Source organism: Saccopteryx bilineata, unplaced genomic scaffold, assembly GCF_036850765.1.
Source record: "Saccopteryx bilineata isolate mSacBil1 unplaced genomic scaffold, mSacBil1_pri_phased_curated manual_scaffold_188, whole genome shotgun sequence".
Classification (NCBI taxonomy): Eukaryota; Metazoa; Chordata; class Mammalia; order Chiroptera; family Emballonuridae; genus Saccopteryx; species Saccopteryx bilineata.
The window spans coordinates 25,957-39,581 of record NW_027095577.1 but is presented as its reverse complement, the minus strand read 5'-3'; the positions used below and the strand labels follow the sequence as shown (position 1 = coordinate 39,581).

Sequence of the window (13,625 nt, the reverse complement as noted above, 5' to 3'; positions counted from 1 at the left end):
TTGTTGTTGCTCTTTTTCTAGTGTCTTTAAGTTTACAATTAGAGTGTTTGTTTATGAGATTTTTCTTATTAGCTAAGGTAAGCCTGCAGTGCTGTGAATTTCCCTCTTAAGACTGCTTTTACTGCATCCATTGATTTTGAGTTGTGTTCTCGTCTTCATTTGTTTCAAGGTATCTTTTGATTTCCTCCTTGATTTTATTGTTAACCTATTCATTGTTCATTAATATGTTATTTAGCCTTAATGTCTTTGTGTTTTTTTCTTCTGGTTGATATTATGGTCAGAGAAGATGCTTGACATGATTTCAGTCTTCTTAAGTTTATTGAGATTTGTTTTGTGTCCTAACATATGGCCTCTCCTAGAAAATGTTCCATGTGCAGTTGAAAATAATGTATATCTTTGAAGTGAAATGCTCTAAAGGTATCAGTTCAATCCATCTGATCTAGTATGTCATTTAAGACCACGGTTTCCTTGTTGATTTCCTGTCTGGAAGTTCTATCCATTGATGTCAATGGGTGTTAAAATCCTTCTATGACTGTATTATTATCAATATCTTCCTCTGTGTCCATTGAGATTCACTTTATATATTTAGGTGCTCCCTTGTTGGGTACATAAATGTTTACAGGGTTATAATGTCCCATTGGATTGCTCCCTTTATCGTTATGTAGTGTCCTTTTTTGTCTCGTACTATAGCCTTTGTTTTAAATAATTCTGACTTTTTATTATCTTTGGGAAATTTCTCAAAATATTTATTATATTACTAGTACCCTAGCCTTTTTCTATTGAAATATCTCTTTTTAAATAATTTTTATTGGGGAAAGAGATACAAATGTGTGCTTATTAGTCTGTAGTTTGATTTAAATTGGTAATATTTAATACCTAGCCATATTTTCAGCGATATATTTAGACTAATTGTAGAGTGATCCTACAGCTATATACCTTTGGTTTTAGAATGTAACAGTGAAGCCAGATGAATGACCTATGTGTGTTTTCTAAGGGTGAACCTTAAGTGCTTTACCTCAATGGCTCTTTTATCAATGTCTCTTAATTAGAATAGGGATCATTCTGCCAAAGAGGAAAATAACAGTTGAGATTTGAGTAATTAATTAACTTCTTAAAAGTCATTAAGCACTTTTTCACATGTTAATTAACTCATTTTATCAGAACTTACCCTCTGAGATTACTAATCTAATTCTGAGAGAATGAACAAGAAGAGTGCTTATCAGGTGCTCTATGTCACTGTGTTCAAGGAAAAAAATAAAATAATATTTCCATAGTGTTCCACCGTTGAACACTGATCATTATATTTTATCCTTGCATAACTATGCTTAGCTGAACCTTTCTTGTTATGTCTTCTCTTTCTAGTTTGACACTGTTAGAAGTAATCTTCAGAAAAGTGATGAAATAGTTGCTGCTAACACTAATAACTCAGTGAAGAACACACAAGTCATGGAAAACCAACCAACCAATCCACAGCCAACAGCTGAAAACCCAGATGGTGATATGAGTCTGGAGAAAGGCAAGCAAGAAGAGGCAAGTGAGAAGGTTACAAAGACAGTGTGTCCGCTGACTACGCAAGAAATGGAACAGAAAACTCCAGAGAAGAAGGTGGATTCCGAACAGGAAAAAAATGAGAAAGCAAATGATGAAGAGAAAGGAAGTAATTTAGATGAAGAACTGAAGGGAGTGTACCAGCTCCAGGTAGCTGAAGGAATGGCGAAGGAGATTAAGAAGAAAATAAGAAGGAAATTCAAAGTACAGTTGACATGCTTTTCTTCAGATACTTCCTTGCATGATGACAAATTGAGCAATGAGAAAAAGAAGAAAAAGAAAGCTCTCATTTGGTCTAATGCTGAAGCCAGGTATTTTACATTGTTAAGTAAGAAATGTTCTCTCAAAAGTTACATTCTTTTCAACTTTTAAGTGATATCTGTAGCTTCACAAAGAACATTTTAAAGTTTCATTTGGACACATTGCAGGACAAGAATAATAGCTAGCCTTACTATGCGCTAAATGCTTTACAAGAAGTACCTTATTTATTCCTTATAGCAACCCTGTGGGGAATAGTAATAGCTTTTGTAGATGAGGAGTCTGAGAGTTTATGTCATAGAACCAATAAGAAGCTGAGGCAAAACCTTGGCTATTTTGCTCCATCGTGTCTACCTTTACTCACTACATCTGCTTTTTAAATCATAGAAACTGAATTACTTCCCCTTTTTGAATTATAATGCCTGACTGGATATGTGAATATAGTAGCATTTTCCCCTTGTTATATACAAATAACATTTGTTTATTGTAGAACATAGAGAAATGAAGAATAAAATAAAAGCGATCCATCCATCCAGAGATAACCACTATTAGCAATTTGGTATCCTACCCTTTTTCTGTATATGATGTCTATACATGTATGCTTGCATATTGTGTGCATCTAGTCGTATAAATATGTCTCTGCTTGGAGAAAACAGAATAGAAAATGTCCTTTTACTGCCATGATTTTAGGTGAGCAGCTTGAGGTAGAAACATTCTGTATCAGACTAATTGGTTGGTATACAGGGGCAGTTTTCCCTAATGTTCTCATCTAAAAATAATTCCCCTCTTATCAAAAGCTAGACAACCAGTGGTAACAAAGGGAGGGCAGATAGAGCTGCTGCAGGGCCAGGTGAGTAACATTTGTTATCTGCTGCTGCATTAAAAAACCCAAAAAACTACTACTCCAGAATTTAGCAGCTTAAAACATCAAACATTTCATTGCTCATTATTTTGTGAATCAGGAACCTGGGTGTGGCTTAAGTAGGTGTGTTTGACTCAGGGTCTCTCACAGGCTACAGGATGAGCCAGGATGTCAGCTGGAGCTAGGCATCTCAAGACTTGGCTGGGTGAGGGAGGATCTGCCAAGTGACATTGCTATTGGAAGTCTTGGATAATCCACTTCTCAGTTTACTCTTGTGACTGCTGGCAGGTTTGGGTCCTGACTGGTTTTGGGCCAGGGACATCAGTTCCTTGCTATATGGACCTCCTAATGTGGGCTTCTCACAACTGTGGGTACTTGCTTCTCCAGAGCAAGGGCTGAGAGAGAGAATTCAGTCTTTGGAACCTAATCTTTGTAGCCTCTATTACTTTTGTCATAGTCTTGTGTATTGGAAGTGTCAATGGAAGGGGATTACAAAAAGCTATGGGTGTTAAAAGACAAGGATTATTGGGGCCACCTTAGAGGCTGTTCACCACAGTATATTATAAATCTTCTCATAGCTACCATATGAATAGGAAGCCGTACTCACTATTAAGTAAACTTAGTTCATGAATTTTAAATAAAAACATGGCTTACATGTTAGGGATATGCAGAGGATATTGTTCTCTTTTAAGTACTAGTATTTGTTGATGTGACAAAATATCATGGCTTTATGAAATGACTAATTTGAAATATTTTTCTAATCTTTTGATTTCTAACCTCTTTTTTGAAATAGTATATATATGGGAAGTCTTTGATTTTTTACTTGATAGAGTACAAACAGACTTGACTGGGCCAGTTTCTTGCTGCAATTGTGTTTGCTTCCGGGATGCTACCCCTTTACCATTTATTAGTTAATGTGATGCAGATTTTACGAGCCCCTGGAAAACACGAGCAATATATTTTTACCTAGAAATCAAAGGTTGACTATCTCAACCCTGGAGTTTACATTTGGCTCATGGGGTACATAACCCATCACCACATATAAAATAAGTATAATAGTTTGACAGATAACCATTTTATTGCAAAAGAAAACCCATATATCTCCCAGCTGGAAATAATACGGATATTAGGGTTATCCTTGCCTCAATTTACTGTTCACTATTTGTAATGACATGTACCTGGATTATATTTGCAGTACATTGCCCTTTGATGAAAAAAAGGTATGTGAACAAAAGAAGGAAAAGCCAGTTGAAACAGCTACTTCAAATAACAATCAGGATTGTGAAATAAAGTCTATGGAGAAAAACATAGAAGACAGCATGCAAGATGATGAAAAATTCAACCCGAAGGAAAAGAAGCATCCTAAAGCAGGTTCGTTATCCCAATTACATGGAAACTGTGTTCCTTGGTAAAAATAACTTGATTTTAGGAGTTTGTCCTTAAAAGTGAAGAAAATATTGTCCCAAAAGATGTCACTGAAAAAAACTCCAGTATAGCCTATTTGGTACTTGTTCTTGGATTCATCTAGATAAGTCATTTATTTGTGACTATGAGTCCAGGTGATAAGTTAGTATTACTTGAGTCAGTATTACCTGAGTCATTGCTAATTCCTAACTTATTTGAATTCAACTCTAGAACAAATTAACTTTGTAGATGTTGTTACAGCATAGAAGTTTTCTTCCATCTGCCACTGAGTTGAGAACCCTAAATAATTTAGACTCATAGTTGCTGAAAGCTATAAATGGTCAAAAGCCAGTGGACATTTCAAGGCTGCATGTGTGCCTTTGTGTCTTCCCAGCTCCTCAGCCCAAGTCCACTTACATCCTTCCCACTTCCTTTTCCTCTTGCTTTTCATCTTCCTCTGTACTCATGTCTTTCCTCGTATTTTTTTTTACTTATTATTCTTGCATTTTTCCTACTTCATACATCCTTTTTTTGTTTTGGTTTTCCATTTAATTGGCCAAAAATTAGGACTAAAATAAGCAATTTAAAAAACAAATATTTTTTTTTGGTCCTGAACTAAGAGTTCTTTTGTCTTTTTAAAATTTTATTTAGAGAATTAAATTTAATGGGGTGACATTGATCAATAAGAGTACATGGGTTTCAGAGAAACATTTCTGTAGCATTTGAACTGTTGATTATGTTGTATACCTATCACCCAAAGTGAAATCATTTTCTGTCATTGTGTATTTCTCCTTTTCTTCTCTCCTCTGTGGCCCCCTCCCCCCCCCCCGTTTAATCACTTTACTTTTGTCTATGTTCATGAGTCTCATTTTTATTTCCCACCAGTGTGTGAAATCATATAATTCTTAGCTTTTTCTGATTTATTTATTTTCCCTCGATATAATGTCCTCAAGGTCCATTTGTTTTGTCATAAATGACAATATGTCATCACTTCTTATGGCAGAGTAGTATTCCATTGTAATAGATGTACCACATCGACTTTGTCCAGTTCTCTGTTGAAGGAAACTTTTGTTGAGCATTTTTAAAATTTGTGGTAATTACTCATGAGATGATGTGATTGATGATATTTTGTGGTTTCTATGATTAAGTTTTAGAAAAGTGCACACATTTTAAGTATACTACTTGGTGACTTTTCAAAAACTAAAAATGCCTATAAAATCATCATCTAAATAAAAAATGGAGCATTATTAGCACCCAGGGTCCCCTCAAGTCCTTTTCCAGTTCATTGCCTTTCAGAACTAAACATTGTCTTGACATCTAACAGTTTGTTTTTGCCTGCTTTTTTATCTTCATCTAAATAAGATCCATTTATTGAATTCTGTGTTCTTTTGTGTCTGGCTTTTTTCACTCAACATTATTCTTGTGAGATTTATGCTGTTGTTGCATGCAATTAAGCTTATTCATTATCAGTTTTCTTCTTGTACAGTATAGATATCTACTGTATAAATATACCACAATTAATTTGTCAATTGTATTGATGGATATTTGAACTGTTTCTAGTTTCAGGTTACTACAAATAAAGCTGTAATGAATACTGTAGTCATGTCTTTTTGCAAGCGTATATGTACATTTTTATTGGGCATATAAAGACATATGTATACATTTTTATTGGTTGTATAAGAATAGACTTATGTCATAGATTATATATTTTTTCACTTTAAAAGGTACTACCCATTTTCCAGAGTTGGTTTACCAGTTGTGACTAACAGGATTTGAGAGGCTCCTTTGCTCCACGTCTTCACTAACATTCATGTTGGCAGTATTTTTAAATGTTAGCCATTTTTAGTTGCACATACATTTCATTTTGACTTGAATATTTTCCCATGATAACTAGTGAAGTTGAACATCTTTGTGTTTATTGACTACTTGTATTTCCTCATTAATAAATTTGTTTTCAGTGTATTTTATTTTAAGAAATGAAATGTCTGTCTTTGATTTATGAAAATATTTTTTATATATAGACATCAGTCTTTTCTCATATATAAATACATACACACATACATTTATTGTAAATATCCTTCCACTCTGGGTTGTTTTATTTTTCTCTTACCGGTATCATTTGAAACATAGTCAATTTTACAGGAAGGTATAACAATCCTAAACATGCATATATTCAATAACATAGCTTCAAAATATACAAAGAAAAAACTAACAAAAATAAAAACAGAGAAACACAAAATCTTAGAATTTTAATATCTATCTCAATAGCTGCTAGAATAAGCAAATAAAAATTTTAAAACAGGTAAGATTAGCTGAACACATTAAACTAATAATTTAAGTTAAATACATAGAACACTGCACACGACAGTGTCAGAATTCACATTCTTTTCAAGTGCACATGGAATATGTAACCAAACTGACCATAAGCTGGCCATAAAGCCTCAATAAATACAAAGGATTGAAATTCACATTGTTCTTTGACAATGGCAGGTAGCAACCAAAACAAAAAGATAATTAGAAAAGTCATCTATTAGACCCATGATGGCGAACCTTTTTATAAAAACTGCCCGCCTTTGCAGTTCTGGTCAACCTAGTGGGCGGTCCAGCTTTCATGGTGGGCCAATCACTGGGACCATTTGGTTGCTCTGCTACCGCCCACCATGAAAATGGAAATGAGAACACAGTTTTATTGAATGATAATGAAGTTACAGCATTCAGAAACGTGATATATAGCCAAAGTAGTGGCTCAGATAAAACTTTAAAGTCTTAAATGCATATAATGACTGAGTTCTCATAATATCCATCTTATAAAGCTAGAAATAAACAGCAAATCAATCCCAAAGAAAGTGGAAAGTAAATAATACAGACAGATGAAATAAGTAAATAATACACAGTGTACAATAGATAAAATCAGAGCTAATAAAGTTGGCTCTTGGAAAAGATTCACAGATTGAAAATCCCTAGACTGATCAAGAAATGAAGAGATAACAAAGTACCAATACCCAGGGGCATCCTTTCAGATGTACAGACATACAAAAATGGAAATTTTGAATTACATGAACAAATTCCTCAAAAAATAGTCTATCAAAGTTGATTTAAAAAAACAGAAAAATTGAAAAGTCTAATATTCATTCAAAAACCAATTCTGATTTACAATTTTTCCTGAAAAAGGAAAAGAAAAACAAAAAACCCTCAGGCTAAATGGCTTGATTTGAAAATTCTTCCAAATATTTAAGGAAGAAATAACACCAATCTATACAATACTTCCAGAGAAATGAAAGAGATGGAACATTTCCCAATTACTTTTGAGACTAAAACCTTGATATTAAAAACTCTGGGTATTTCAAGAAAGGAACGGTACAAACCCATGTCTTACATGACCACAGATACAAAAATCTTAAATAAAATGTCAGCAAATAAAATCCAATAATAGATTTTTTAAAAAAGAGATAATATATCACAACCAAGTGGCTTTCCCACCCCTGCCAAGAACAAAAAGACGGCTTAATATTAAAAAAGACAGCTTAACATTTAAATATTAAGATTAATAGGAAAAAGGGCAATAATTTATATAATCAAGTTGATGCAGAAAAAGCACCTGATCAAATTCAATATCTACTCATGATAAAAAGTATCATTAACAGATGATATGATTGCATATGCATAAATTGACCTGCTGCATCGTACTACATCCTGTCCAGAAACATAAATTACAATTATAAATGAGTCAGGTGATATAGATATATTCCACTTAAAAATACCTAGATAAAAAATACTTTTGATCTTTTCTCTTTTTTTTTTATTTTGTTGTTGGTCCTTGTTGGGGAAGTAAGAAAGATTCTTTATTTAAATGCATTAGTAATTTCAGTGTTTTACGCTTAGAGTGTAGTGTGCTATAACCTGGCTTTTTTCCCCTTTTTCCTTGAAATTTATTAACAAGGACAAATGACTGAATCATAAAGATTAAATGACATGAAAATATAGTTTATATTGTTGAGTATATGGAATAATTAATTCTACTGTTGATTTTCTTCCATGCTTGTAGTTTCAGATAATGAAGACAGTGATGATGATGATGGTGTTCATGAAATAACAAGTCGAGATAGTCCAGTTTTTCCCAAATGTTTGCTTGATGACGACCTTGTCCTGGGAGTTTATGTTCACCGAACTGATAGACTTAAGTCCGATTTTATGATTTCTTATCCGATGGTAAATATTCATGTGGTTGATGAGAAAACTGGTCAATATGTCAAGAAAGATAAAAGGTAACTTTTAAATTTCAAAGCCAACCCTTGAATTAAATACGTCTGCAGAAAGGATCCTGTTTTCTGCCATTGAAAGTCAATGCAAATAGGGCTGTGGGTTTGTGTTGGAGAAACAGTTGACCAGTTGTAACTGTTCCCCAACCAGTGACATTGATCAGTGTGTTTTAGAGAAGAAAGGGAAAGCATCTGTTAATTTAGTGATCCATGTCAACTGGAGGGGAGTTGAGAGAGTTTCTGCCAAGCTTAATGACTAATTTGTGGCATTGTAAATCATCTTGTGTTGCACTGTAAATACGTTTGTTTTCTAACGTCCTGTTTTTGTTTTGAAATTAATATGTTACCTGGGCCTCAGGTGGTAAATGAATCTTAAATTTAACTTTTGCTTCCTATTCTATAACTAATACATCCTTGAAGGCCCAAATTAAAGAATGAAATAAATGATTATACTAGAATTAAAAAAAAACCTATCAGTTTGGAATGGTGGCAAGGATGAGAAACATGAGGATTATAAAAAAAGGTCACTGACTTATTTAGTTGTCTTAGGTCATACAAAGAAGGTACGACACACCTGGAAAGTTGTGTTCCTCTTGTGCTCATTTTCTTGTTTAAATGCACTGCTATTTGTTATTCCCAGATGCCTCACCTTGAATACCATGTTTTTCTTTTTTTCTCAACATTCTCAAATGTATAAAGAATTGTGTTAATAGAAATATCTTTTTTTGAACAGTAAACGGCCTGTCTCATCTTCCTTTGAAAGCAACAATATGGACTATGTTCTTCCTATCATAACCCAGCCATATGATTTCAGACAGTTAAAATCAAGGTTTCCAGAGTGGGAGGAACAAATTATATTTAATGTAAACTTTTGCTCTTTGCTTCAAGATTTCAGTGAGAGCCCTAAAGTCATCCTGTTCTTCGAGGTACGGATTGAGTAGAGCAATTGAAACTAAATTTTAGTGATTACAGTTGTGCCTCAGTATCCCTAGGGGTTTCCAGGATCCTCTGCAGATACCAAAATCTGTGGGTGCTGAAGTCCCTCATAAAATGGTGTGGTTTTTGCATATAACCTCTGTTTGCATACAGGCTGTAGCAGTGTATGCCCACACATCACTTCATTGGTGGTGTTTCAGTGTATGGCAAATTCAAGTTTTGCTTTTGAGAACTTTCTGGGCTTTTTTTTTTTTTTTAATCTATACTTATTTGAATCTTTGGATGTGGAAGCCACAGATACAGAGGGCCAATTGCATAACATAAATGTAAGCAATTGTTTTAATAGTTCAATATACAACAAAATAGTATGAGAATTTAATTTCTGTTATTTAGTGTTTGGGATATGCAAGGCAGAAACAAGTGAGAGTTACAAGTAATAGCATATTTGTTGAGCATTTGCTAGTATAAGTAGTTAGCCAGTGGATTTACTCTATTGCTTAATCCTTATACAATAACAATGCCATGACTATTAACTGAATCTAGTCTATATCTATCTTATCTTTTATACTTAACCCATCTCACAAAGTATAATCTAATTTAATAATATCAGACTTCATAAGAGTTTGTATGCTAGTAAGAGAAATAAAGGTTTAACATAGCAGATCACTTGACTAATACATGTAATATATAACCAAATGAAGTAGAACTTTTTCGATGTGAAGGGTTAGTGAAGGGTCAGAGCAGTTAGGAAAAGCTTTATGGAGTAATGGCCTTTGAGTTGACACGCTATTCTAATACCATATTTGAGTGCGAAAGAAATCAAGGAGTATAGAGTGATTTTTCTCAGTATAATTTTAAGGGCAGGTAATTTGTATTTGGAGGTAGTTTAAACCTAATTACGTTTTTTTAAACCAATTCATGTTATCTCTCCATAAGCATAGGAAAGTAGAGAAAACCTCTTTTCCAGCTTAAGCAGGATGGTGAATTTTAGCTTGATAAGAGCAAGTCATGACCAAAACCAATTACTGATATTGTAGAGTTACTTGCTTTTATAATCCTTGACTTTTAGGTGATCTTCGTGAGTTTATGAAACAAATATTCCACCATTCGCATCTGATTATGTTGTATGATTTATACAAAGCTATGATTTCTTTTTAAAGTGATAGAATTTGTATGTCAAGGAACCTTTGACATAGAAATTTGTCATTTGTTATAGCATTCTTTTATATTCATTTTAGTAGTAGCACAAGATTTAAGAAAGATTGTTGCTATACAAACACTTTGGTTGCTTCTTAAGTATTTTTTTGTTGTTTTTTTTTGTAATTTTTCTAAAGCTAAAAACGGGGAGACAGACAGACTCCCGCATGCGCCCGACCGGGATCCACCCGGCATGCCCACCAGGGGGCGATGCTCTGCCCCTCCAGGGCGTTGCTCTATTGCAACCAGAGCTACTCTAGCGCCTGGGGCAGAAGCCAAGGAGCCATCCCCAGCGTCCTGGCCATCTTTGCTCCAGTGGAGCCTTGGCTGCGGGAGGGGAAGAGAGAGACAGAGAGGAAGGAGAGGGGGAGGGGTGGAGAAGCAGATGGGCACTTCTCCTGTGTGCCCTGGCCAGGAATCGAACCCGGTACTTCTGCACACCAGGCCGACGCTCTACCACTGAGCCAACCGGCCAGGGCTGCTTCTTAAGTTTTAACATAAAGTGTTATTGTCTACAAAACTAATTTTTTATTTCAGCTTGTTAAGGGTTTATTGAGGACAATTTGATAATAGCTGCCAGAAGTCTTTAAAAGTTATTCTACTTCTTGGTATTTTTTCCTAAGGGAAAAATGACAAGTACACAATGTTGTATGTGCCAAGGGTATTTAAGAACTGTTTATAGTAGCAAAAACTTTAGAGACAGGTCTTTTCAACCAGTTAAAGTTTGGTTAAATAAATTAAGATTTTTTATTAAACTTATGGTATTTATAATACCAGAGAATACTAGGCAGCCATTAGCATGATAATTACATATGTATATACTAATTGAAGAGATATCCACTATAAAGTGTATCAAAATAGTTTGTGACCCTGGCCGGTTGGCTCAGTGGTAGAGCGTCAGCCTGGCGTGCAGAAGTCCCGGGTTCGATTCCCGGCCAGGGCACACAGGAGAAGCGCCCATCTACTTCTCCACCCTTCCCCCTCTCCTTCCTCTCTGTCTCTCTCTTCCCCTTCTGCAGCCAAGGCTCCATTGGAGCAAAGATGGCCCGGGCGCTGGGGATGGCTCCTTGGCTTTTGCCCCAGGCACTAGAGTGGCTCTGGTTGCAACAGAGCGATGCCCCAGAGGGGCAGAGCATCGCCCCCTGGTGGGCAGAGCATCGCCCCTGATGGGCGTGCCGGGTGGATCCCGGTCGGGTGCATGCGGTAGTCTGTCTGACTGTCTCTCCCCGTTTCCAGCTTCAGAAAAATACAAAAAAAAAAAGTTTGTGAAGTAACCTTGGATTTGTATTACTATATGACATATTACTGTATGACATATTTAGGAATGCACAGAAAAAGGTTTAGATTCATGTCAACCTGTAAACATGTAGTGTATGTTAATCATCTCTGGGTCTGGATTACAAGTTGTTTTTACTTTGTAATAAATTTTTTTACATTGTCAGTGGTTTTTCATTGAGCATGTAGTATTACATCTGAAAACAGGTTGAAGAATATAAAGAATAGGGATGAGTGGAGTCCATATTATTTTTTAAAGCATTCTCCTGTAAAGAATTGTTAGCTCAACTGAACTTTTGATAAGCATCAGTGAATTCAAAGTGCTAATCTTTGGCAATTACCTAGAATACGGGTAGCCTCTGTGGTCAGTTGATTGCAAATCCATGAGCTTTGACATCCATACATAGTGGAGAAATGTAAGAAATTTTCTCGAGAAGCCTAATTACAACATGTATACAGAGAAAAATTTCAACTTCAGGAAGGTGACCCAAGGAAGGCCCCAGAGATAAATAAGGTTATGAATTTTTTAAATAAACAGTCCTTCTAAATCTGCTTTCACACATTAAAAAATTAAGTATTCTATGTCTGGTATACTTGTGCCTAGACTATATTTGGGGTAATTAGTGTTTTGTCTTAGATTTAAAATCTTAATAAAAGATTTAACGAAAAGAAGTGGTTGGCCCTGGCTGGTTTGCTCAGTGGTAGAGAGTTGGCCTGGGGTGTGGAATTCCCGGGTTTGATTCTTGGTCAGGACACACAGGAGAAGTGCCCGTCTGCGTCTCCATCCTTCTCTCTCTCTCTCTCTTTCTTTCTCTCTCTCTCTCTCTCTCTCTCTCTTTTCCTCTGGTAGCCGTGGCTCAAATGGTTTGAGCACAGTTGGCCCTGAGCACTAAAGATGGCTCCATGGCCTCACCTTAGGCACTAACATAGCTCGGTTACTGAGCAACGGAGCAGCAACCCAGATTGGCGGAGCATCGCCTAGTAGGGGCACATACAGGATTCTGTCTTTGCCTCCCCCCTTTCAGTTAATAAAGGAAAAGGAAGGAAAGAGAAGGAAGGGAAGGGAAGGGAAAGAAAGGAAGGGGAAAAGAAAGGAAAGGAAGGGAAAGGAAAGAAGGAAAGAAAGGAAAAGAAAGGAAAGGAAGAAAAAGGGAGAGAGAAAGAGAGAGAGAGAGAAAGAAAATGAGCAAATGAAAGAAAGAAAAGAAAGAACCAAAAAAAGAAACTGGTCAAAAACTGGACCCTCACTAATAGTATGAATTAACTTAAAAGTTAATGAAATGAGCCTGACCTGTGGTGGCGCAGTGGATAAAGCGTCAACCTGGAAATGCTGAGGTCGCCGGTTCAAAACCCTGGGCTTGCCTGGTCAAGGCACATATGGGAGTTGATGCTTCCAGCTCCTCCCCCTTCTCTCTCTCTATCTCTCTCCTCTCTCTCTCTCTCTCTGTCTCTCCCTCTCCTCTCTAAAATGAATAAATAAAAAATTAAAAAAAAAAAGTTAATGAAATGAGATAAAAAATACTTTTTTCCCTGATAAAGAAAACTATAAGTAAACAAATGATATTTTAATTTTTTATTATTAGAAAATATTAAATTTTAGATAGGCTAGTCTTCTGTGAAGTAATTTTTAAGTATTTATTTACAGATTCTTGACTTCTTAAGCATGGATGACATTAAGACTAAGTCCGAAATTAAAACCCAGCTCTGTGGCTTTCGGAAAATTGCATGGACATTTCTTAAGGTATATTTTTCACCTATTTTTAACACTTTTATATAGTCTTCAAATCTGATTAGCTGCTTTTCCCCAAGTCAGTTTGGTTTCATATAAGAAGCTATACTCTAAGGTAAGATTGCAGTTTTAGTGAGTTATTAAGTTAAGCTCATGT

At 35.5% G+C, this 13,625-nt stretch overlaps 1 protein-coding gene across 1 annotated transcript in view; it reads left to right on the top strand.

Moving 5' to 3' along the window:
* Window positions 1-1,362: 1,362 nt before the first annotated feature.
* LOC136318415 (jouberin-like) overlaps window positions 1,363-13,625 on the top strand; it is a gene marked incomplete at both ends in the record, with an annotated part of 38,015 nt that continues 25,752 nt past the window's right edge. Inside the window, 5 exons of the mRNA XM_066250729.1 lie at window positions 1,363-1,859; window positions 3,864-4,039; window positions 8,118-8,337; window positions 9,065-9,257; window positions 13,385-13,480. Coding sequence (XP_066106826.1) covers window positions 1,363-1,859; window positions 3,864-4,039; window positions 8,118-8,337; window positions 9,065-9,257; window positions 13,385-13,480 — 1,182 coding nt within the window. The remainder of the gene's footprint in view (window positions 1,860-3,863; window positions 4,040-8,117; window positions 8,338-9,064; window positions 9,258-13,384; window positions 13,481-13,625) is intronic.